Genomic DNA, 24,263 nt, shown 5'->3' with positions numbered 1-24,263 from the left:
GACAAGAAATGTTCCAAAAGGGCCGGATGCGGTGGCTGACGCCTGTAATCCCAGCACTTTGGGAGGCCGAGGAGGGCGGCTCACCTGAGATCAGGAGTTCAAGACCAGCCTGGCCAACATGGTGAAACCCGGTCTCTACTAAGAATACAAAAATTAGCCGGGCGCCAGTAATCCCAGCTACTCCGGAAGCTGAGGCAGGAGAATCGCTTAAGTCCAGGAGGCGGAGGTTGCAGTGAGCCGAGATCGCGCTATTGCACTCCAGCCTGGGTGACACAGCGACTGTCTCCCCAAAAAAAAAAAAAAAAAAGTTGCAAGAGCGTCTCTCCAATGTTAGTCCCAGCCTGCACCCTTCTTCCATCCCTGCTTTCACTCTCGACCGTCTAATGCAGCCCTGCCTCCAGCGACCCCCGGGACGGAACCCCTCGCCCACCCGCAAGAAAGCAGCCTCGACCTAGACCCATTTTCCAGGGAATGAGCCCTGCGCCTGCGCGCACCCCGCCACCCCCTCGAGGTCCGAGTCCGCGCTCGCTTGGGGGAGGAGCCCCGCAGCGTCCACCTACAAGGGCGTCCCCTAAGGGGACGGAGGCCGCAAGGGTCGCCGCGCCGGGAAATCTCCGCGCCCAGCTGGAGCGGCTGTGCGGGCTGCGCAGCGGTGCTAGGTCGGGCCGAGGTGCCACCCTCCCGGAGCCGGTGAGTGCAGCCGCCCGCCCTACGGTAGATCCGCGGCCTGGCGGAGAAGTCGGGAGGGGACAGGAAGGGAGGGCGGGCGCGGGGCCCTCCTCCGTCTCAGCCGCCTGCGGAGGTGCTGCCCACGCCTGGAGGCCCCCAGTGACCCTCAGACCCGCGTCTGCGCCCCTCTCCCCACACCCCGAGGCAGAGTTGGGAAAGCAGTGGTCTTAGACTCCGCCTCGGGCACTCCGAAGAGAACGGCGGAGGCGCCCCTCCCCCTCCCTGGCTGACGCAGCGCCAGCCTCGAGCTCCTCGGTAGCCCCCGGGCGGGGAGGGCCCGAGGGTGGGCGCGGCATCCTCAGCGACTCTTCGAAGTCCCTTCCGCGTCTCATCTTTCAAGGCTGTTGCAGAGGCGGCTTGCTTCCCACCTGTCCATCTCCATAAAAGGCCCTAAGGGAAACATGCCCACGTGTCCAGAGGTTTTCAGGACTTGGTGCATTTCAGATGAAGGCTTTTCCAGAAGCTTCCCCGTAGAAGAGGATCAGGCTTCCAACTGGTTAAGGTCAGCAGCGTTTGGCACGTCTCCTTCCAGCCTGGCGGTTTTGTCAGGATTCCCTGTGGAGTGTCTCGAAAGCCTGATGAGGGGAAATAGTACATCTCAGTGAATTGGCACCAGCGAGCGTAAGATGCGCGTTATTGAATGTGCTGCTGCCGAAACTAGGAGAATGCTGAGATTGTGAGCCATCCCCCTTTCTGAGATTTTAGAAGTGTTCTAAAATGTTTTTTAGAATCACTGAAATATAATAGCTACCACGTGCCCGATATCTACTTATTCTTTTCGATTTTCATCATAACTTATAGAGAGGCTGGTGCAGGAACAGATGGTTAGGCAGCTGCCCTGGGTGAGGCTGCGAGTCTCCTGCCCGAGCAGCCCAGGTGTAGACCACTCAGACCGCCTCATGTAGGCGGCTCTCAGTGGACTGGAATGATTGGGGCAGGGAGAGTAGAGGTGGCCCTAGGAGCCCTGCGTGGTCATTAAAACAGAACCACAGCTGTTTCTCGGTGATCAGAGATAACTATCTGTATTTTACCTACGTGGCTGGGGGTCTCACTTATGATTCTGAGCTCTGTCCGCGTATTGGTCGTCTCATGCACACCTCCCCCATGCGAGTGGCCGACGGTCCTGGAGGGCGGCATCTGGGCCCTTCAAAAGTGGGAAATAAGTCGGCAGCAGTGGGTCGGAATGGCTGTTATTTGAGAGCGGGAGGAGGGGGGACAGAGAAAGTCAGGAGGTGTTAGAGGTGCACAGCCCAGGCAAAAAGTAACAAGGGCCAGCTCCTGGTGTGGCAGGTGCCGCTCAGGAATAAAGTGGATGGTGCCCATGATGTGCTGCCTAGCACACTGTTGGTGCTTAGTAAGTGTTTGCTGCATGAAGAAAGGTAAGAGGGGCTGCCTTTTTTGCTAAGTTTGCCACACCCTGCCACAGCTGGTCTTCTCTATGATCTGACCCCCTCCCAGCCACACTGCCTTTTTGGCCATATTTGCTCTTAAAGTTAGTTGGCAGCAAAAATGGCGGCATGGAGGATGCTTGGCACCTGTTAAAGATGCTAGAGATAAATGAGCTAAGTCCGTGGCCTCTTTTGCCCATTTCTGCCCACAGGGATGCCAGAAGGTCCGTTGGTGAGGAAATTTCACCATTTGGTCTCCCCCTTTGTGGGTCAGCAGGTGGTCAAGACAGGGGGCAGCAGTAAGAAGCTACAGCCCGCCAGCCTGCAGTGTCTGTGGCTCCAGGACACCCAGGTGAGGCAATCCTCCTCTGAAGGGCCGGCTTTGTCGCACATCCTGCGCCTCCCCTAGAATCTATCCCCATATGTCTCAGGGTGTCACTTCCCTGAGTCCGGAACCACCAAGCTCGGACTCCATGCAGCTCCGTCTTTCAGTCTCACGTGTCTCAGCCAGAAGTAGATATCGCTGTGGACTGTAGAACTGTAAAGAACGTGTGTGGATGAGCTGGAGACCCCGATTCAGAGGGTCTGGAGTGCTTCTGTTCTCTCCGGCCACAGCTGATGGGCACCTTTGGCTGGGAACTGTGTTCCATTCCCCTGAGCCGGTGGAGAATTAAGGAAAGAGCAGAACCGGCTGGGCACGGTGGCTCGCACCTGTAATCCCAGCACTTTGGGAGGCTGAGGCGGGCGGATCACTAGATCAGGAGTTCAAGACCAGCCTGGCTAACATGGTGAAACCCCGTCTCTACTAAAAATGCAAAAATTGGCTGGGCATGGTGGTGGGTGCCTGTAATCCCAGCTACTCAGGAGGCTGAGGCAGGAGAATTGCTTGAACCCGGGAGGACGAGATTATAGTGAGATGAGATTGTGCTACTGCACTCCAGCCTGGGTGACAGAGTGAGACTCCGTCTCAAAAAAAAAAAAAAAAAAAAAAAAAGCAGAACCTTCAGATCTAGATTCAAACCAGCTCATCCTTCCAGGGGCTCACGGGGCTCCCTGTTTTCTCACCCCTACCTCCCTCTCTAGCCTTCTTATCCTGCCCCAAACTTGTCTTCTGATCGATGGAACTGCCTTTGACTCTTCTTAGTCTTTCCGTCCGTGGTTTTGACTCGCTGTCCCTGCTCAAGCACTTCTTCTTTTTTCTCCCAACTCTGCCCCTGTCCCCTCAATTTATAATGGTAATTCCTGGTCTTCCAGCTTCCACTTGGCCATTGCATCCTCAGAGAAGCCTGCCCTACCTGCTTTAGGTGGGAAGGAGACTCCATCTCTGTGCTTCCAGGACATTGTGTACTTCCTCCTGTTCTTCTTCCCTTTTTACTGAGTTGTTCTGCTTTTTGAGGGGAGAGGACAGATGCAGAGGGCAGGGGCTGCTCCTCGCCAGTATTGTGCCCCCAGCACTTAGCTGAGTGCCGGCACGTAGGAAGCACGGGTGGTGCCTGCAGATGAACTCACACGCTCTGCAGCTGCTTAGCCGTGTGCTCTTAAGCATGTTCATCTCATAGCTCTTTCTTCTGTTGTAGAATGAGGATAGGCCATTGACCTCTTAAAATTGTTGTTTTAAGTAGACTTTATGCCTGGCACATAACGGGCACTCCATAAGTACTAGTTCCCTTTCTTCCATCTTGCCCTCACCCCCCACCGCCGCGACACACACACACGGAGGTTTTAAAACCGTTCTTAGTTAGAACTGGAAGAGATCCTGTAGCCTTTACCCATAGTTGATTCCTTGGGAGACTGAGGCTCGGAGAAGGGAGTACTTAGCCCAAGCTCAGGTGGCTGGCAAGGAACAGGTGAGAGCACGGGGTCCCATGGCCTCCAGGACTGTGGCCTCTTTGTACACACTGTCCTGCGAGGTTTGCAGGGGCAGGATTATGTCTCTGTCTCTGGATCCCAAGCACTTACCAGGGTGTCTGCCACAGAGCTGGCTGTAACAGAATATTTCCCAAGTGGATGGGTGGGCAGATGGATGTGCGGTGAAGGAACCTGTAGACGGGACTGGGAGCTGCTTTCCCAGTAAACCAAGCAGAAACCCATGTTGCAGGGAACCTTTGGGGCTGCCTGGCAGTGCTTTGAAGTGAGCGCCCTTCCCTGCTTCTCCCTGTCGGTGGGTCCCTGACCCTAGGAACTTAGAATTGAATTGAGAACATAGGGCTTGTATCGACACAGGCCACACTATTAAGCTACGCTAAATGGGGAGGGCAGAGCACATGATGAAGGCCCAGGTAATGGCCCTGACAGGAAGAGGTCCCGGTGGCCTGGAGAAGATGCGCAGGAGGTAGGACTTGAGTTGGGCCTTGAAGGCTAGAGGATTTCAGTGGACTGAAGAGGGAGGAAAGGGCATTTCAGGCTTGAGAAGCAGTTATAGGCGGGCTGATGGAGGTGGAGTGAGCGGGCTGAGTTGATGAGGCAGGAGGGAGCTTGGCTGCACTCTGTGCCATCTGTTTGTCTGGCACATCCTTTCCTTGTCAGCTCTCCATTTTCTATATAGGAGTTGTGTTGGATTACTCATAACAGACTCAGAAAAATGGCTACTCCAACTCAAGGTTTTCTCCTCCTCCAGTAATGGAACAGTCCAGGGTGGTATAGGAGCAACATTGGAAACCAAGCTCCTTCCACTCTCCCCTTCCAAGACTGGGTAATTTATTAAGGAAAGAGGTTTAATGGACTCACAGTTCTGCATGGCTGGGGAGGCCTCGCAATTATGGCAGTAGGCGAAGGGGAAACAAAGGCACATCCTACATGGTGGAAGGCAAGAGAGCTTGTGCAGGGGAATTACCATTTATAAAACCATCAGGCCAGGTGCAGTGGCTTATGCCTGTAATCCCAGCACTTTGGGAGGCAGAGGTGGGCAGGTCGCCTGAGGTCAGGAGTTTGAGACCAGCCTGGCCAACATGTTGAAAACCCATCTCTACTAAAGATGCACAAATTAGCTGGGCATGGTGGTGGGCACCTATAATCCCAGCTACTTGGGAGGCTGAGGCAGGAGAATTGCTTGAACCCAGGAGACAGAGGTTGCAGTGAGCTGAGATCGCACCTGCACTCCAGCCTCAGCAACAGAGTGAGACTCCATCTCAAAAAACAACAGCAACAACAACAACAAACCCATCAGATCTCTTGAGACTTACTTACTATCACACGAACAGCCCCCATGATTCAATTACCTCCCACTGGGTACCTCCCACCGGGTCCATCCCATAACACCTGGGAATCATGGGAGTTATTATATTATTCCACCCCCAGGCCCTTCCAAAGCACAAGTCCTCACATTTGAAAACCAATCATGCCTTCCCAACAGTCCCCAAAAGTCTTAATTCATTTCAGCATTAACTTAAAAGGCCACGGTCCAAAGTCTCATCTGAGACAAGGCAAGTTCCTTCCACCTATGAGCCTGTAAAATCGAAAGCAAGTTAGTTACTTCCTAGATACCATGGGGGTACAGAAATTGGGTAAATACACCTGTTTCAAATGGGAGAAATTGGCCAAAACGAAGGGGCTACAGGCCCCCATGCAAGTCTGAAATCCAGCGAGGCAGTCAAATCTTAAAGCTCCAAAATGATCTTTGACTCCATGTCTCTCATCCAGGGCACGCGGATGCAAGAGGTAGACTCCCACGGCCTTGGGCAGCTCTGCCTCTGTGGCTTTGTAGGGTACAGTCCGTCATCCTGGCTGCTTTCACAGGCTGGCATTGAGTATCTGTGGGTTTTCCAGGGCAGGGTGCACGCTGTCAGTGGATCTACCATTCTGGGGTCTGGAGGACAGTGGCCCTCTTTTCACAGCTCTACTAGGCAGTGCCCCAGTGGGAACTCTGCCCTGAGGCTCTAACCCCGTATTTTCCTTCTGCACTGCCCTAGCAGAGGTTCTCAGTGAGGGCTCTGCCCCTGCAGCACACCTCTGCCTGGACATCCCGTTGTTTCCATACATCCTCAGCAATCTAGGTGGAGGTTTCCAAACCTCCATTCTTAACTTCTGTGCACCCGCAGGCTCAATACCACATGTAAACCGCCAAGGCTTGGGGCTTGTACCCTCTGAAGCAGCAGCCTGGGTTGTACATTGGCCCTTTTTAGCCATGGCTGGAGGGGCTAGGACACAGGGCATCAAGTCCCTAGGCTGCACACAGCAGAGGGGGCCCTGGACCTGGCCCAGGAAACCATTTTTTCCTTCTAGGTGTCTGCACCTGTGATGGGAGGGGCTGCTGTGAAGGTCTCTGACATGCTCTGGAGACATTTTCCTTATTGACTTGGTGATTAGCATCTGACTCCTAGTTACTTATGCAAATTTCTGCAGCCAGCTTGAATTCTCCCCAGAAAATGAGTTTTTCTTTTCTACTGCATCATCAGGCTGCAAATTTTTCAAACTTTTGTGCTCTGCTTCCTCTTGAATGCTTTGCCACTTAGAAATTTCTTTCACCAGATACCATAATCATGTCTCTCAAGTTCAAATTTCCATAGATCTCTAGGGCAGGGGCAAAATGCTGCCAGTCTCTTAGCATAGCAAGAATCACCTTTACTTTAGTTCCCAGCAAGTTCCTCATCTCCATCTGAGACCACCTCAGCCTGTACCTTATTGTCCATATCACTATCAGGATTTTGATCAAAGCCATTCAACAAGTATCCAGGAAGTTCCAAACTTTCCCACATTTTCCTGTCTTCTTCTGAGCCCTCCAGACTGTTTCAACCTCTGCCTGTTACCCAGTTCCAAAGTTGCTTCCACATTTTTAGATGTCTTTACGGCAATGCCCCCCTCCCAGTACCAGTTTACAGTATTAGTCTATTCTCATGCTGCTGATAAAGACATAACCAAGACTTGGTAATTTATAAAGGGAAGAGATTTAATGGACTCACAGTTCCACATGTCTGGGGAGTCCTCATAATCATGGTGGAAGGCAAAGGAGAAGCAAAGGCATGTCTTACATGGCAGCAGGCAAGAAAGAGCATGTGCAGGGGAACTGCCCTTTATAAAACCATCAGATCTTGTGAGACTTACTATAATGGGAACAGCATGGGAAAAAACCCATCCCCATGGTTCAATTACCTCCCACCGGGTCCCCCCCACAACACATGGGAATTATGGGAGCTAAAATTCAAGATGAGATTTGGGTGGGGACACAGCCAAACCGTATCACACATTTTATGGTCAGTGATGTCCAGTCATCAGTTGTTGGACATTCGGATTGTTTCAACTCTTTGACTTCTATGGATAATGCTGCTGTGGGCATTCATGTGCAAGTATTGGTGTAGACGTATGTTTCCATTTCTCTTGAGACTATTCCTAGGAGTGGAATTGCTGGACCATATAGTATGTTTAACTTTTTTAGTGTCTTCTGTAGTGTTTTCCAAGGCAGCTGCACCATTTTATCATCCCACCAGCAGTGAATGAGGACCAGTCCTTCCATTTTTAACCTCTTGCCACAGCACCTGGGGCCTCCCTATCTCCAGCTCACCTGGGGTCATGGTGGGTAGGTTCCCTGGGTTCCCTCTTCCTTGGGGTGCCCCTGTGCTGCAGCAGGGGTCTCTGCTCTGCCTTATCAGTTACCCTTCCTGTGCCTGTTCCTCATCTTCTGGGGGGACTTTATATCTCCTGTCTGCTCCTCCTCTTGATCCTGAGAGTTTAGAGCTCTTTGGTTCCTATAGCGGGTTTGTTGGGAGTAGTGCTAACAGCGCACGCCCTGGCTGCTGTGTCTGACCAGGAGCCCCTGTCCCAGTGTGGGGTTTCCACCTCTGCCTTCAGGTATGTCCCCTCAGCTAGGAACACCCTGTCTCCTCTGTCCTCCACTCTTCTTGTGAAGCCCAGCCCAGGTAACGGCCAGCTTCCCCTCATCATGTAGACTCTTCTTCCGTGTGCTACCTCTGCTTCTACCCACACTTTTCTTTTCTTTTTTTTTTTTGTACAGATGGGTGTTTCACTTTGTTACCCAGGCTGGTCTCGAACTCCTGGGCTCAAGCAGTCCTCTCGTCTCAGCCTCCCAAAGTGCAGGGATTACAGGCATGAGCCACTGTGCCTGGCCTACCCACACTTTTCTCCGTGCTCTTGTGGTATCTGTTTTCATAGTTGTCCCCCTCCCACCCCCACCGCCTTTTAAAATTTTTAAAAATTGTTATGAAAAAGACATAACAAAATTTACTGTCTTAGCCATTTTAAAGTATATAGTTCAGTCATGTTAAGTATATTCACGTTGTCTAACAGTTTGCCTGAACTTTTTTATCTCCCCAAGCTGAAACTCCATGCCTGTTGAACACTAACTCCCCCTTTCCTCCCTCCCTGCAGCCTCTGGCAGTCACCTTTCTACTTTCTGTCTCAGTGAATTTTACTTCCCCAGATACCTCATATCAGTGGAATTATACAGTATTTGGAGTTTTTTTGACTGGCTTATTTCACTTAGTATGAAGTCCTCAAAGTTCACCCATGTTATAGATAAGGGAAGATTGGAGATTGTCCTCATCTAATTTTGCGGCTATTACAGAATATTTGAGACTGCGTAATTTATAAGCAATATAAGTCTATTTAGCTCACAGTTCTGGAGCCTGGGATGTCGAAGGGCATGGCATTGGCATCTTGCCGTGTCATTTGCAGTTGGCATTATTCCATTCAGGAGGCCAGAGCTCTGTGGCCTAATCTCAAAGTTGCCATCTCTTACCACTGTTCCACTGGGGATTAAGTTTCCAACACATACTTTTTGAGGAACACATTCAAACCATTGCAGAGCCTTATTCATCTGTTTGCCCTTGGAGCCTAGCACACTGCCAGGCACATTGAATAAGCTTAATTAATGATTAGTGAATTGAAGTGGCTGCAATGTCACAGGAACCCAAAAGAGGGACAGCGGAAATTGCCATAGTTGGAGAGGGTATGAGGACATCCTGACCTAGACATTTTTGACCTAGTAAATGTTTTGTTCATGATGGGCACTTGACAATTATTTTCATCAGAAGTATATCAACATTGGTGAGTTTATACCAAGAAATATTTTCTGCAGCAAATTCTGTTATGGCTGCTTAAATCCTTGCTCAGGTTTTTTTTTTTTTAATGTAGGTCAGTTAAACCATTTCTAATATGTGGCAGATAACAATCTGTGCTCAGATTTACAGATAAGCTATTCTGGGATTATTTCAAAAGGTAATGCTCTTTTGGGTAGAGGACTTCAAGATTAATTTGTATACTAATTAACAAGTTAAAGATCATACCAGAACAGTGATCTTTAAGCACGGACCTGTAGTGGTCAAAAAAGTAACACAGGCATTTCCAGTATTAATGCCAGATATTTTGGTTTATACTCCTTGAAAGACTGCCTGAATTTCAGGCTGTGTAGAACTGACTCATCCTGGAATCTAGGCACACATATTGTATATCAGGAGGTGCAATATGAAAATAAACTGAAAGCAAGGGCCGGGCATGGTGGCTCATGCCTGGAATCCCAACACTTTGGGAGGCCAAGACAGGCAGATGACTTGAGGTCAGGAGTTTGAGACCAGCCTTGCTAATGTGGCAAGACCTGGTCTCTACTAAATATACAAAAATTAGCTCGTTGTGGTGGTGTGCACCTATAGTCCCAGCTACTTGGGAAACTGAGGCAAGAGAATCGCTTGAACCCAGGAGATGGAGGCTGCAGTGAGCCAAGATGGTGCCACTACATTCCAGTCTAGGCGAGACTCCATCTGAAAAAAAAAAAAAAAAAAAAAAAAAAAAGCAGCAGAACATCCTTTAACACACATTTTCTATATTTATTTTCTTTTACTGAAATCATTTTCAGTGAGATGACGTGGGTCCTTTGCCTTGTACATTTTACAGTGGTGATTTGATTCATTGATCAATTTTTGTTTCAGTATCTAATTTTTATTGATTACTGTTTTCTTATCAAGTCCAATATGCTGGTGGAGGGGGTAGCGAGGGGTACCCAGTTTTACAGAGTGTTGTCTTTAGCTGCTCTGTGTGCATTCCCACACACTGCTTATTTCTGGCATAGAAAATGTATTATGAATGGAATGAAGGAATGACAACTTATGTTCATTTCTTAGCTACTGCATGAAAAAATTGGGAGCGATTCCCTTCAGGTATTCCAGGGTGGCCCTGCCATCTAGCATGGGTCTGTTTCACTGCCAACTAAGTCTACTTGCTCCCAGTCACTTTGAAAACCACATGCGAACTGCTCACACCACTGGAGCAAAAGAGCAAAAGGCAGAGCCCAAAGACTTCATTTGGGAAGGCCCCCCGGGAGGGGCGAGAAGGAAGACCTTTGCAATAGGATAAATATCTGCATTCCCCAGTTCCCCTCTCTGGGTCTGTAAGGCTTAGATCTCTGTTCATTTTTTCTAGGTCAATGGAAAGAAATTATTCCTTAGATTTGATCCAGATGAAGAAATGGGGCCCCCTGGCAGCAGCCCACCACCAGAGCCTCCACAAAAAGAAGCGCAGAAGGAAGGGGCTGCGGACCCAAAGCAGGTTGGGGAGCCCAGCGGGCAGAAGACCCCTGATGGATCCTCACAGTCTGCAGAACTCGTTCCCCAGGGCGAGGATGATTCTGAGTATTTGGAGAGAGACGCCCCTGCAGGAGATGCTGGGAGGTGGCTGCGTGTCAGCTTTGGTTTGTTTGGCAGCGTTTGGGTGAATGAGTTCTCCAGAGCCAAGCAAGCCAACAAGAGAGGGGATTGGAGGGACCCTTCCCCGAGGTAATGGTGTGGCCATCTGATTCTCATGGGCTCTCATAGTCATAGGGCCCTGCTTGGTGGGGTTTGGGACTTCAGCAGTGGGGACACACTGAGGATGTCCAGTCTGCCCACCAGGGCCCTGCTGTCTTGGGGAGAGAGGCCACCTCTGTATCTACCTGTGATAGGAAGTAGACTGTGGTCTGCATGCAGGAGAGGGTTGTGCACCAAGAGGCGGCTGGGAGAAGGGGAGAATTTTCCCAACAAATGTGGCACTTGAGGGTGGACTGTCCCTGAAGAACATTTTATTGCCTGGCTCCTGACTAGTGTGCTTTGAGTTTAGGGACAAGATTTTCCCAGTTTTGTTTTAAGTATATTGTTTATGTGTTTATTTTTTATTGAGATATAATTAACATTCAGTAGAATGCAGATCTTAAGTGTTCAGCTTGATGAGTTTTTTTGGTTTGTTTTGAGACGGAGTCTTGCTCTGTTGGCCCAGGCTGTAGTGCAGTGGCACAATCTCGCCTCACTGCAACCTCTGCCTCCCAGGTTGAAGCAGTTCTCCTGCCTCAGCCTCCCGAGGAGCTGGGACTACAGGCGCGTGCCACCACACCGGCTAACTTTTGTATTTTTAGTAGAGACGGGGTTTCACCATGTTGGACAGGCTGGCTGGTCTGGAACTCCTGGCCTCAAGCGATCCGCCTACCTCCACCTCCCAAAGTGCTGGGATTACAGGCGTGAGCCACCGTGCTTGGCCCCAGTTTTTATAATCTATGAATGTTGAGATCAACATTTTGTGCATAAGACTCTATCTAGGTTTAGGATATGTCCTCAGTGTCAATTCCCAGAGGAGTTATTGCTGGTCAGAGGGAATGCACATTCTTAGGGCTGTACATTTTTCTGGCCTTAGGAAAGTGCTAGCTGAGCTGAAATCTCATGAATGTTAGGTCGTTTGTGTACTTCTTATCAATGTATTGAAGCTTTTGGACAGAAAGTGTTTGTTTTTGTGACATGTGTTGCCAGTATTGTTTCAAGTCTGTCCTCTGTCCTTTGACTATGCTTATGATGCCTCTTGGCATTCGGGATTTTAAATTTTTATATCATCAATGGTGGGTATTTTTCTTGGTTGCTCGTAGGTTTCCCCTTTTACTAAAAAAAGGCCCCTTCTGCCCCCAGAGAAAGTCACATGACTTCTGTTTTCTGAAGTTTTATAACTTGTAAAAATGTTTAGAACTGTAGTCTTTATTTGTGGCATGATGTAGGTACCATAGGATGCTATGGGCTGTAAAAATAACTCGGAGTAGCTTCTGTGGTCTGGAGATTTTGGGCTTACATGACTGGAAGTTCAAGAAGGAGGGTGGGCTTTGGGGCTGCAGTTCCGAGGTTCTGGCTTCACGTTCTTGTGATTCTCCTGGCTTTGCACTTTCCATGCATTGGTTTTGTCCTTAGACCAGCAGCAAGAGGCTACTGCAGCTCCAGGATTTTATTCACACCAAAAAATCCAGAAGAAGCGAAGATCATTTTTAGAAGTTCAGATGAGGAGACTTTTCTTAGAACCCCCAGCAAACCTGTCATCATCAGGAGCCTGCCCTTTGCTGAGTCCTGGATTAGTCACCAGCTGGAGGCATTGAAATGCCCTCCCCGAAGCAGGCTCACCCCTAGGTTTTCAGATATAGTGCCATAGAGTGAATGTGTATCATGCCATTATTTTTAAATCTCTTTTTACCTGGTTATGTCTCTTTTCTCATTTACATGTTTTATATTTATTTTGCTTTGTCTCTTTTTTCTTTAATAGGCTGGCCTGAGTTTTATCTACTTTGTTGGTCTTTGAAATAAATAATATTAGCTTGCCAGGTATAGTGACTCCTGTCTGTAATCCCAGCACTTTGGGAGGCTGAGACAGGAGGATCACTTGAGCCCAGGAGTAAGAGACCAGCCTGGGCAACATAGGAAAGACTCTGTTTCTACAAAAAATAAAAATAAAATGAACCGGGTGTGGTGATGCATACCTGTAGTCCCAGTTACTTGGGAGGCTGAAGTGGGAGGGTAGTTTGAGCCAGGGAGGTTGAGACTGCAGTGAGCTGTGATTGTGCCACTACACTCCAGCCTGGGCAACAGAGCGAGACCCTATCTCCAAATAAATAAATAAATAAAATTAGCTTTATATATGCTTTCTATATGGAAAGGGTTATGGAGTATTGAAAATATTAGGTCAGGTGTGGTGGCTCACACCTGTAATCCCAGCACTTTACGAGGCTGAGGCAGGTGGATCACCTGACGTCAGGAGTTCGAGACCAGCCTGGCCAACATGATGAAACCCCATCTCTGCTAAAAGTACAAAAAATTAGCCAGGTGTGGTGGTATACACCTGTAATCCCAGCTACTCGGGAGGCTGAGGCAGGAGAATCGCTTAAACCCGGGAGGCGGAGATTGCAGTGAGCCAAGATAGTGCCACTGTACTCCAGCCTGGGTGACAAGAATGAAACTCCATCTCAAAAAAAAAAAAATTATAAGTCAAAAATGTATTTAATATGCCTAGCCTACCAAACATCTGGGCTTAGCCTCACCTACCTTATATGTGCTCAGAACAATTACATTAGCCTACAGTTGGGCAAAATCATCTAACACAAAGCTTGTTTTATAAAATGTTGACTATCTCATGTAATTTATTGAATACTGTACTGAAAATAAAGGTTTTATAGGTACTCAAAGTATGGCTTTTACTGAGTGTGCATTGATTTTGTACCGTTATAAAATCAAAAATTAAAAGTGAACCATTGTAAGTCAGGGATGTGTGTATGTGTGTACGATCCAACCACAGAGTGTGCTCTGATTACATTGTGGTAACGATGTATACATATGACCTGTTCTTTCTTCCCAGGTTGGTCCTGCACTTTGGTGGTGGTGGCTTCCTGGCATTTTATAATTGTCAGATGTCTTGGAGCTCTTCCCCAGTGGTCACACCCACCTGTGACATCCTGTCTGAGAAGTTCCATCGAGGACAAGCCCTAGAAGCTCTAGGCCAGGCTCAGCCTGTCTGCTATACACTGCTGGACCAGAGATACTTCTCAGGGCTAGGTATGACTCATGGGAAAGGGGTGAGTCCACAGAGTTGCTTCATGGAAAAGTCGCTCCTGTGGGAGTCACAAGACCTGAGGCCCACCCTAATTGTGCCAGTGCTGTTGGTCTTGAGGTGCCACTTGCTTAATCTCTTTTGTTTTACTTCCCTTGTTTTTAGACTGAGGGCATTAGATCAGGCAGTTTTTAACTTGTCTCTCGGCTTCAGAATCCACACCCTAACTGTGTTATCAGTTGTGAGCCCTCTGCCAGCAGCGTTGGAGCATCACCTCCTAAAGGGCGGGGTCATGTCTGGGGTACCTGTGTACCCTCCACTGCACAGTGCAGCGCCTGCACATAGGAGGTGCCTGACCTGTGTCTGTAGGAACTGAAGTCGTGCAGGCTGCTAACAGAGGAGTGAGTGCATGTTCTAAGGGATGCTGCTCTTGGGTGGATGGAGCTTCCTGCCCTGGCCAGAGCACAGAGATGACTCAGTCTACACTGGGTTCTTATGCGACGCGAGTGAAGGAGCAGTTTCCCTCTCTCTATTGCAGCGGCATGAGCAATGAAACTGCGAGCATTTCAGGATAGGGAGAAGAGCTAAACAATTTCAAAAATACATATAACAGCTAATTAGCGGGACTATGACAGCGTGCCATTCTTATTACTCACAGCAGGGGAATAATTGTGCCCAAAATTGGCTGCTGAAGCAATCAGGCAGGTTGGTGGTGACAGAGTCACCTCCATATCCAACATGTGGCTTTGCTGCCTGCTCACCACCCCTCACGAGGGTTGGAGGAGGCCAGGTGGTGCAGCAGGCACCAGCCTTGCATTTTCATGTTAGGACCATGGGAGTCCCTGTGCACTCAGGAGCGAAGAGCCGTCGGAAATGGCTTTTTGGGTATATATGACAAGAGCTAACAGTAACAGTAGTAATTAATAACAGCCAGTGTTTTCCAAGCAGCTCTGATGTGCCAGGCACACGTTTTTGTCCTTACTGCTGTCCTGTAGGATGGTTATAGTGGTTTTCCCTTCCTTCAGATGAGGAAACTGAAGCAGAGAACACATCGCTAGTAAATGGTGCAGCTGAGACGTGAATCCAGGTATTCTGTCAACGAATTCTGGAGAGACTGATGTGTGTAATGAGGAGTGTGACTATGAGGCTCTTGGAAAGAGCAGGAATTTCCTTCACCCGCTCACTCCAAACACACAGACACTCACTTGACTGTCACGCTCACCACCTCTCCTTAAGGAGATCATTGTTTAATGGCCCAGCAAGCACAGACTCAGTCCACTGTGGGTTACTAAAGATTGCAGTGAATGCCTGGTGGAGCTGAAAGAGTATGGTTGGAACATTCCAAAGAGAGTTACTGGTTCTGGAAGGAGGGATCGAGGCTGGCTTCACAGAGAATGAGGCAGGAGTAGAAACATAATAAGATAACACCGCCCCAAACGCTTTCTACATAACAAGCATTATGCCTGGTATTTCATTTTATTTTATTTTTTGACACAGGGTCTCTCTCCTCTCTGTCGCCCAGGCCGGAGTGCAGTGGCACAATCACAACCCACTGCAGCCTCAGCCTTCGTGGCTCAAGCGATCCTCCCACCTCAGCCTCCTGAGTAGCTGAGACTACAGGTGCATGACACCGTGCCTCACTAATTTTTAAAATTTTTGTAGAGACAAGCTCTCACTATGTTGCCCAGGCTGGTCTTGAACTTTTGGGCTCAAGTGATCCTCCTGCCTCTGCCTCCCGAAGTGCTGGGATTACAGGCGTGAGCCACTGTACCTAGCTATGCTTGACATTTTGTTTTTAATTTAAAAAAAAATTTTTTGAGACAGAGTCTCGCCCTGTTGCCCAGGCTGGAGTGCAATGGCACCATCTCAGATTACTGCAACCTCCGCCTCCCAGGTTCAAGTAATTGTTGTACCTCAGCCACCTGAGTAGCTGCAATTACAGGCAGGTGCCAGCATGCCTGGCTAATTTTTGTATTTTTGGTAGATATGGGGTTTCACCATGTTGTCCAGGCTGGTTTGAACTCCTAGCCTCAAGTGATTCACCCGCCTCTGCCTCCTAAAGTGCTGGGATTACAGGCATGTACCAGGCTGACATTTTAAATAATAACAACAGTTAATATTTATTGAGTACTCTACATACCAGCCACTGTGCTCAGCGTTTTTTGGTGAATTCTCATTTACTGCTCACAAAAACCAGGTAAGCCATCCCTGCCTTACAGATAAGGAAACTGCAGCTAATTGAGGCTGAGGAGCTTGCCAGGGCCACATGGGAAGGATCTGCTTGAGCTGCGATTCAAGTGCGGGCAGTCAGATGCCCAATCCCTTTTTGATAGCCTGTTTGTCATGACGGGCCATGCATGAGTTTCATTTCATCTTCACAGCAACCTTAAAGGTAGGAGTTGTCAACTCCATTTTACAGACAGAGAAGTGGAGTCAGAGATCGCAGACCCGCCCAGGGTCCCACAGCATGTGGAAGAGCTGATTTCTGCCTTGTTAACTTTGTGGGTGGTTTCATCATGCCGTGTGTCCTTTCTCCTTCCCTTATGTTCCCCCGCTTTATTTCAGGGAACATCATTAAGAATGAAGCCTTGTACAGAGCTGGGATCCATCCCCTTTCTCTTGGTTCAGTCCTGAGTGCCTCGCGTCGGGAGGTCCTGGTGGATCACGTGGTGGAGTTCAGTACAGCCTGGCTGCAGGGCAAGTTCCAAGGCAGACCGCAGCGCACACAGGTCTACCAGAGAGAACAGTGCCCTGCTGGCCACCAGGTTATGAAGGAGGCGTTTGGGCCCCAAGATGGGTTACAGAGGCTCACCTGGTGGTGCCCACAGTGCCAGCCCCAGTTGTCAGAGGAGCCAGAGCAGTGCCAGTTTTCCTAAGGAGCTGGTGGTGCTCTTCATGGAACCTTGCCCCTTGGGGAACGTGACGTCTAAGTGTCCAGAAAGGAGGATGTGGGCAGGGACGGGGTACAGAGGATAGTGTGGGTCAGAGGTGCCAGTATTACAATATTCATCTCCCTGGAGTTATATTGAAGGCAGAGTTTTCATAGGGTTAGATTTTTTTTTATCCTTTTCTAGTTCAGTTAATTCATCCTATGGAATTGCACCATAGTGAAAGATGAGAAAAATCGTGATAATGGGTAAGGGGAAAACTTCCCGGAAGGCAATGGGGCGAGGAAAAAGAAAGCCTATGGGAAATGGCTGTGCTCCCAACATGGCTTTGCGGATGATGTGGGGTTTTTTTTTTTGGTTTTTGTTTTGAGACAGAGTCTTGCTCTGTCTCCCAGGCTAGGGTGCAGTGGCGTGATCTTGGCTCACCGCAGCCTTGCCCTCCCAGGCTCAAGCAGTCTTCACCTCAGCCTGCAGAGTAGCTGGGACTACAGGCATGTGCCGTGATGCCCGGCTGATTTTTGTTTACTTTTTAGAGAGATGGGGTCTTGCCATATTGGCCAGGCTGGTCTTGAACTCCTACAACTTAAGTAGTCCTCCCACCTTGGCCTCCCAACATGTTGGGACCACGGGTGTGAGCCACCGTGCCTGGCTAGCTCCTGTGTTTTGTTTTTGTTTTGTAACTTTGGTTGATGTTAAGGCCCTCCATTTTGGAAAGCAGGAAAAAAGGATTTTTTTTTTTTTTTTTTTTTTTTAATCTTGTTCCCCTGGAGGATCCAGGGATGAGGATAGAGTGGCCTGAGAGCAGTGCTTGGATTCAGCCTCCTGCTGGGTCCTTCCTGCTGGACACAGGCACCAAGAGGCGCAGGGGTGGAGCAGGGAGCTGTGCCTTTCTGGGGTGCCTGGTGGTCTGTAGAGAAAAGCTGCGTGTTTACTCCTTAAGTCAATGTATTGGTGACTGTTGGTATGTTGAACAATTCAGGAGTCAAGGGCTGTGGAGAAACTCCCTCAGGTTGTTGGCAACAGGTGAATGAAGCTAGAGCGGTGACATGAAAATAAAGCTCACTGTTACTTGCTGTTGTCATCTTTATTTGGTAGTAAAAGGTCTTTAAATACACAACTATTCGTGGAGGTGGCCTCCAGGGCTTACTGGGTTAGCTGAGGAATCTACATAAAAGGAGCAGTGAGAGGAGGTGAGCGCACACCTGCTCTTCTGCCCCAGGTGAACAGAGATGGACTTGACCTCTGTCACCATGATGTCTGCACAGAGATTTGTGAGAGTGAAGCTGAAAACACTGGCTGATGTTTCTGGCTTTCCTTTATTCTTCTCTTTTTTTTTTTTTTTTGAAACAGGGTCTCACTCTGTTGCCCAGGCTGGAGTACAGTGGTGTGACCATGGCTCACTGCAGCCTCGACCTCCCGGGCTCAGGTGATCCTTCCACCTCAGCCTCCCTAGTAGCTGGGACTACAGGTGTGCATCACTATGTCTGGCTAATTTTTGTATTTTTGTATAGAGGGAGACTCACCATGTTGTCCCAGCTGGTCTCGAACTGCAGACCTGAAGTGATCCACTTGCTTTGGCCTCCCAAAGTGCTGGGATAACAGGCATGAGTCACTGTGCCTGGCCTCCTCTGTCTTAAATGATTGACAATTGTCAACAGTGCAGAGAGCCACTTGATGGCAGAGCAAGTCTCTTGTACTGAAGGCTCCTCCTGCACCGGGTGCTCTTCCTGTGTTGAGGGCTGTCTCTCCCTCACTCAGTCCTCACCACTTCACTTACTTCTTGCACGTGATCTACAAAACAACACATGAAGATAGGTGCTCACCCTTGTCCTTAAGTTATAGATGAGAAAACGAAAGAGTCTAGAGAGGCTGAGGACCTCGCTAAGCTCACGCAGTTAACGAGCGCCAGAGCCATACCTGAGTCAGCTCTGGCTGCCATAGTGTGCCATAGGGGAGGTGACTCAAACAGCAGACTGTTATTTCTCATAGTTCTGGAGCCTGGGAAGTCCAAGATCAAGGGCTGGCTGACTCGGTTCCTCAAGATCACACTGGGGATTAGGGCTTTATATGTGAATTTTAAGGGAACACAATTCAGTCTGTTACAGGCTACAAAGGAATTTGGGAGAAAATCCTCAAATTCTCAAAGGTCATCTCCTCCCACTCTTTTGAAAAAACGTACAATAGCTTATAAAAACCTCTTTCCCTTCATGAAGGCCTGGATTTAAGAAAAAATGAATAAAACCTCAATTCCAGAATAGACGATGGGAAAATATTGAATAATGGATTTATTTGTATTTAGAAGAGTAGAAGAGCATACTCATGCACTTGTGTGTATATATGCACATATATAAAATATGTAACATCAAAGAATGTGGGCCGGGCGTGGTGGCTTATGCCTGTAATCCCAGCACTTTGGGAGGCAAGGCAGGTGGATAACCTGAGGTCAGGAGTTCAAGACCAGCCTGGCCAACATGGTGAAACCCCGTCACTACTAAAAATACAAAAATCAGTCTGGTGTGGTGGTGGGCTCCTGTAATCCCAGCTACTTGGGAGGCTGAGGCAAGAGAATCGCTTTAACCGGGGAGGCAGAGGTTGCAGTGATCCCAGATCATGCCACTGCACTCCAGCCTGGGCCACAGAGTGAGACTCTATCTCAAAAAAAAAAAAAAAAAAAAAAAAAATTGTGTGTGTGTACCGAAATGCACCTTTCTAACCCATATGGACTATGACTAGGACTCCAGGCATGAGCTGCGGCAAATGAGGCTGAGACCATTTCCTATGAGTGGGTGTCTACAGGACAGTGGTCCAGGGGCTCCCCAGACGTGGCGGGCACTGAACACCATGGCCTGCGTGTGGTCTGCTCCAACTGGGATTGGTAGAAAGGAAAAGGCAGTTGTGGCGCCAAGAAGGAAGTTGTTGACAAAGAAGCGATGGGGTGGCTGTAGCTGTAGGAATGGAGAGGGTGAGAGGTGCGGGCCATGGCGGCAGTGGGCTCTGTTGGTGTCAGCTGGCCAACAGTGTGGGCACCGGGGCAAGGAGGAAACACTGGAGCGGGTCAGCCGGCACTGAGCTGAGCACTGGCAGAGGCCACCGCCTGGCAGATGGGGAAAGGCACGGCGGGTGAGCAGGCACTGTGTATCACCCCCTGAGGCGTGTTGAGCTCGAGCCTGCGACCACCTGTGCTGTGGAGATGGAGACAACGTAATTGGGGAGCAGGCCTGGCCCCCCCCAAGGACAAACTGGTCTTAGAGGCACCGATGGGACAGCTTTCCTAGTAGGAGTCATGATGAGCTAGAGAGGCTCACCAGGGTGTCATGGAGCATGAGGAAAGGTGCAGGGAATCCTAGAGAAAGTCTTGTGTTTAAGGAGCAAGAGAGGAAGGAGAAACCAGTCAGTGAGATGGGTCAAATGTAAGTGGAGAAAGGAACGTCCAAGGAGAAGTGGGCTGTCGCTATCGTGAATCATGCAGAGACGAAGGCGGGACGATGGAGCAGTGGCCCCTTGGGCTTGGCAGGTGATCAAATTCGAGGTCATGATGACCTTCAGGAGAGCACTGTGTGCAGAGTGCCAGCAGTGGGAAGCGACCGGGTGGGAGGGAGGACGTGGAGTGTGAGGGTGGTCTCCCCTGCAGGAAGTTTGGCCTTGGAGGGGATGAAAATGAAGGGCAGGGAGGAGTCGCGAGTGAACAAGCAGGAGGGTGTTCGACTGCTAGAGCCGAGCTAAGCGATGCCTAAATCAAAGGAACTTGTTTCTTCAAGCTCTTCTGGCAGTGATTCTGACAGTGAGGTTGACAAAAAGTTAAAGAGGAAAACTCAAGTTGCTCCAGAAAAACCTGTAAAGAAGCAAAAGACAGGTGAAACTTCGAGAGCTCTGTCATCTTCTAAACAGAGCGGCAGCAGCAGAGATGATAACAAGTTTCAGATTGGGAAAATGAGGTACGTTAGCGTTCGAGATTTTAAAGGGAAAGTGCTAACTGATACTAGAGAATATTGGATGGATCCTGAAGGTGAAATGAAACCAGGAAGAAAAGGTATTTCTTTAAATCCAGAACAATGGAACCAGCTGAAGGAACAGATTTCTGTCATTGATGATGCAGTAAGAAAACTGTAAAATCCGAGCCATATAAATAAAACCTGTACTGTTCTAGTTGTTTTAATCTGTCTTTTTACATTGGCTTTTGTTTTCTAAATGTTGTTCTCCAAACAATTGTATGTTTGGATTGCAGAAGAATTTGTAAGATGAACTTTTTCTTAATGTGCATTATTAAAAATGTTGACTGAAGCTAATTGTCAACTTTATTAAGGAGGATTGCTTTGTGCCCACCACCTAGTGTAAAATAAAATTGAGCAATACAGTCTTAACTGTTGTGGCCTTTTTTGATCATAAGAGTTGGTACTGTTTCAGGCCAAAAGTAATAGTTTTTATAAATCTTTTAGTTTCAACTCAGCTTTTACAATAAAAAGGATTTGTATTGCATTGAGTTTATAAACTTTTGGTTTGTGAAATCCATATTTGATGTGTTCTCTTCCAATCAAATGTTTATTTGGAAAGTCAGTGAAACTGTCAAAATGTTATCTCAATAAGATATTTATAATTATATAAGAACTACAATCACCAAATCGACTGTATTCAGTATTAGCATATCTAGTTTGATAAACAAATGGCTTGTGTGAAAACTGAGCAGGTGTTTGTCATTACCCATAGTGTTCTGTGTAGTTATTGCTTAGTCTGCAGAAAATAATGACCTAGATGAGATGTCTGACTTGCTTTCACTTATTAAACATGTTCACCATGGGATGATGTCTGTAACATCAGATATTGTTAAACTAGACTAGGATTTAATAAAAATTGTGAAAGCTTACTGGCCTAACATTTTATTTTATAATATTAAGTATGAATTATATGTAAGCAGAGATGTCAATAAGGCTTACTGTCAGTAGGTAATATGGTTAGTTTGTAGGGAAAAGGGCATATGAGCACATGCTTATGTATTTTGGCCTTTGCCCCAGCAGAACAGACAATGGCATTCTAGACTTGACGTTACTAAGTTTTAGCAGACACTAGCAAGTGGTTTGTATTTAACCATACCCATGAAGCAGACAGATTGAGGCACAGATTTTAGTGGCTTTGTGGCAATAAATAGGGCATGGTGTGCCTTAGGAAAAGAATGTTTATAAAGGGAACTATAACTGAAATTAAAGGAGGCGGCAGTGAAGAGGAAATAATTATCTTCTATCTAAATGATATACACATGATATTTTGAGATTTTTATAACAGTGGAACACAATTCTAGGTAGAGTAGAAAAAGGAAAGGTTTAAAGACATATAAAAGATTCTTGTTGACAATTTATTTTTGGTAGCAAATCTCAAATGATTACCTGCTATTAAGGGCTGCCATATCAGAGTTTTGCACTATTTTGCTACCAAGTTTGATTCGTACATCTAAAACATTTTGTAGTTGATTGTCAAGGACTTAATTTGAAAATCATTTGCCAGGCCACATAGTTATCAATTTTTTTTCTAGGAGCTATTCTGTTGTATTTTTAAAACATTTTTAGGTGACTTTTTAAAGTCTATTTAGCAGTAACCTTGAGGTGCAAATTAGTAAAGTAAATCTCTTCTTGTAATTTAGCCTTCATCAAATAATAGGTACCAATGTATTAAAAATATGTGGGTTTTTTTTTGCTGCCCCTTGAACCAGAGTAGGTTCAGAGAAACTCCCAAAATTTGTATTTTAGACACGTCATGCTTGATTGGTAACTTCCCTCCTTTTTTGGGGAACATGTTTGTGTCCTATTAACATAATTGGATAGATTTTTAAGTATTTCTTATTTTTGGCACACAGGATGGTTAGAATACAGAACTTTGATTTTTGGTGTAGATACAGAATGATGGGTAAATTTCCTAGGTTTATATGAATTTAGGGGTTGTATGCATTTTGAAACGCTATTAACAGATGGTGCTGAAATCTATTACCTACATGTTTTCTAGCTCTTTAGCATTATGTTAATGAAGCCTCCATATAAGGAGTGTTTCTCTGGCACAGTTGGTAAGTTGACTGCTAACTTCATTTAAATGTGTTACTGGATATGCAGTATATTGAAATTATTAATCTTTTCTGTGTATAGGAAAAGAGAACTGGGTTAAAAGAAGCAAATGAACTTGTTCTGAAAAGAAAGTATAGATTAATTTTGTTTTCTGTTTAAATTTTATCTCCTTGGTAAGATTTTTTTTTCCAAGGCAGAAAGCTTGGCATTTTTAGGCATAGATACCTTACCTTATAATGTCAAAATGAATTTAATTCCAGTACTCAGGTTTTTCCCTTTAACAGACTCTAATGGGTTTTTCCTCTTTGTTTTTAAAATGTGAGCAGCTTTTGACCAATTTCCAGTGCTCTTAGCATTTTACTTAAAGAACAACCACTAAAATAGAAAAACTTCGTAATTTGATTGTCTTTTGCTTTGCTTTATTAATACCTAAAAACTTAAGAATACTCCTACCTCATTAGCTACTCAAGATGCTGTGACGATCAAATCTATTCTACATAATGTGTTTAGAGACAAAGACTTGAGTGAAAAATGAAATAAGTATATTCTGACTTGGCTATTGAGGGTAAAAAGAAAGAATTCAGTATTAAGTGTTCCTTATAGGAGATATGTTAGCAGAATACTATAAAAGTTTGAAATTTTTAAAAAGTACTAATATTTAGGTATCCTGAAATCATTTGCAGTTCATTTTTTATGGAAATTAATCCAGCGAAACACACACAAAATTTTTTTTTAATGGTGTTTTTCCAGATAAACTCTAGGGTAAACATTCACATAATCACAAATATGCAATTCTGTAATTGTGAAATGCCTGTATGCTTTGTTTTTATACATCTTCCATGGAGATGTCTGAATATAATACTCCATCTATGAATATTTTAAATGTTGAAATAAAGGTAAGAAATGTGAAAAAAAATGAAAGGTAGGGAGGAGAGCAGAGGATGAATATAACGTGAAAATTTATGTATAGTTAGTTCAGGGAGAAAACCAGGAGAGAGAGAGAGAAAGCTCACAGCAGTGCTGTCGCTTAAAGATGACTGGACTAGGATGGGAAGAGAAAGAATAACAGGTCCCTAGAAAATTTGCTAAAAGAGGCCTTTGGGGTACAGAAGAGTGGGCAGGTTTGTAACAGCTGTAAGGGAAACGTGATCACTTCGGGTTAGAGGGAAGGGCTGTAGAGCCACATGGCAGGCCCAGGACACTTGTGCATTTCCTGACTTTCCCTGACAGCATCCAGTGGCTTAGGATCAAAAATGAAGACATTGGATGTTGGATTACCCCACAATGGACGTGGACGTTTGTCAGAGTAAGGATGGTGGGAGACCAAAGGGACAAGGAGAAACATTATTTTTTAAAATTACAGATGTTAAAAGAGTCACACAATACAAAGTTTATAGAGTGAAACATGAAAGAATGACCTTCATCCCTGCCTTAGGAGGATC

At 46.9% G+C, this 24,263-nt stretch overlaps 2 protein-coding genes and 1 long non-coding RNA gene across 5 annotated transcripts; all 3 read left to right on the top strand.

Annotated features, from left to right (window-relative positions):
* Window positions 1-526: 526 nt before the first annotated feature.
* NEIL2 (nei like DNA glycosylase 2) lies at window positions 527-17,847 on the top strand. Of its 3 annotated transcripts, NM_001132242.1 has the most exon segments (6): window positions 598-690; window positions 1,070-1,231; window positions 2,330-2,469; window positions 10,485-10,837; window positions 13,695-13,891; window positions 16,452-17,842. In NM_001132242.1, coding segments are annotated over 4 exon segments (999 nt in total). In that variant the 5' UTR covers window positions 598-690; window positions 1,070-1,231; window positions 2,330-2,331; the 3' UTR covers window positions 16,763-17,842.
* LOC129060883 (uncharacterized) lies at window positions 10,846-13,524 on the top strand. The gene is made up of 2 exons (XR_010141047.1): window positions 10,846-11,362; window positions 13,215-13,524. It is a non-coding gene; the product is annotated as an uncharacterized LOC129060883 (long non-coding RNA).
* A 2,344-nt stretch (window positions 17,848-20,191) lies between the features above and the next one.
* On the top strand, window positions 20,192-20,930 carry LOC129060882 (activated RNA polymerase II transcriptional coactivator p15-like). The gene has a single exon (XM_054561168.2). It carries the CDS (start codon window positions 20,501-20,503, stop codon window positions 20,882-20,884), a length of 384 nt encoding a protein of 127 aa, XP_054417143.1. The 5' UTR covers window positions 20,192-20,500; the 3' UTR covers window positions 20,885-20,930.
* Window positions 20,931-24,263: the final 3,333 nt, after the last annotated feature.

Source organism: Pongo abelii, chromosome 7 (assembly GCF_028885655.2).
Source record: "Pongo abelii isolate AG06213 chromosome 7, NHGRI_mPonAbe1-v2.0_pri, whole genome shotgun sequence".
In the NCBI taxonomy this organism is placed as follows: Eukaryota; Metazoa; Chordata; class Mammalia; order Primates; family Hominidae; genus Pongo; species Pongo abelii.
Note: the sequence above shows the minus strand (reverse complement) of the source record. Positions and strands in the feature narration are given on the sequence as shown.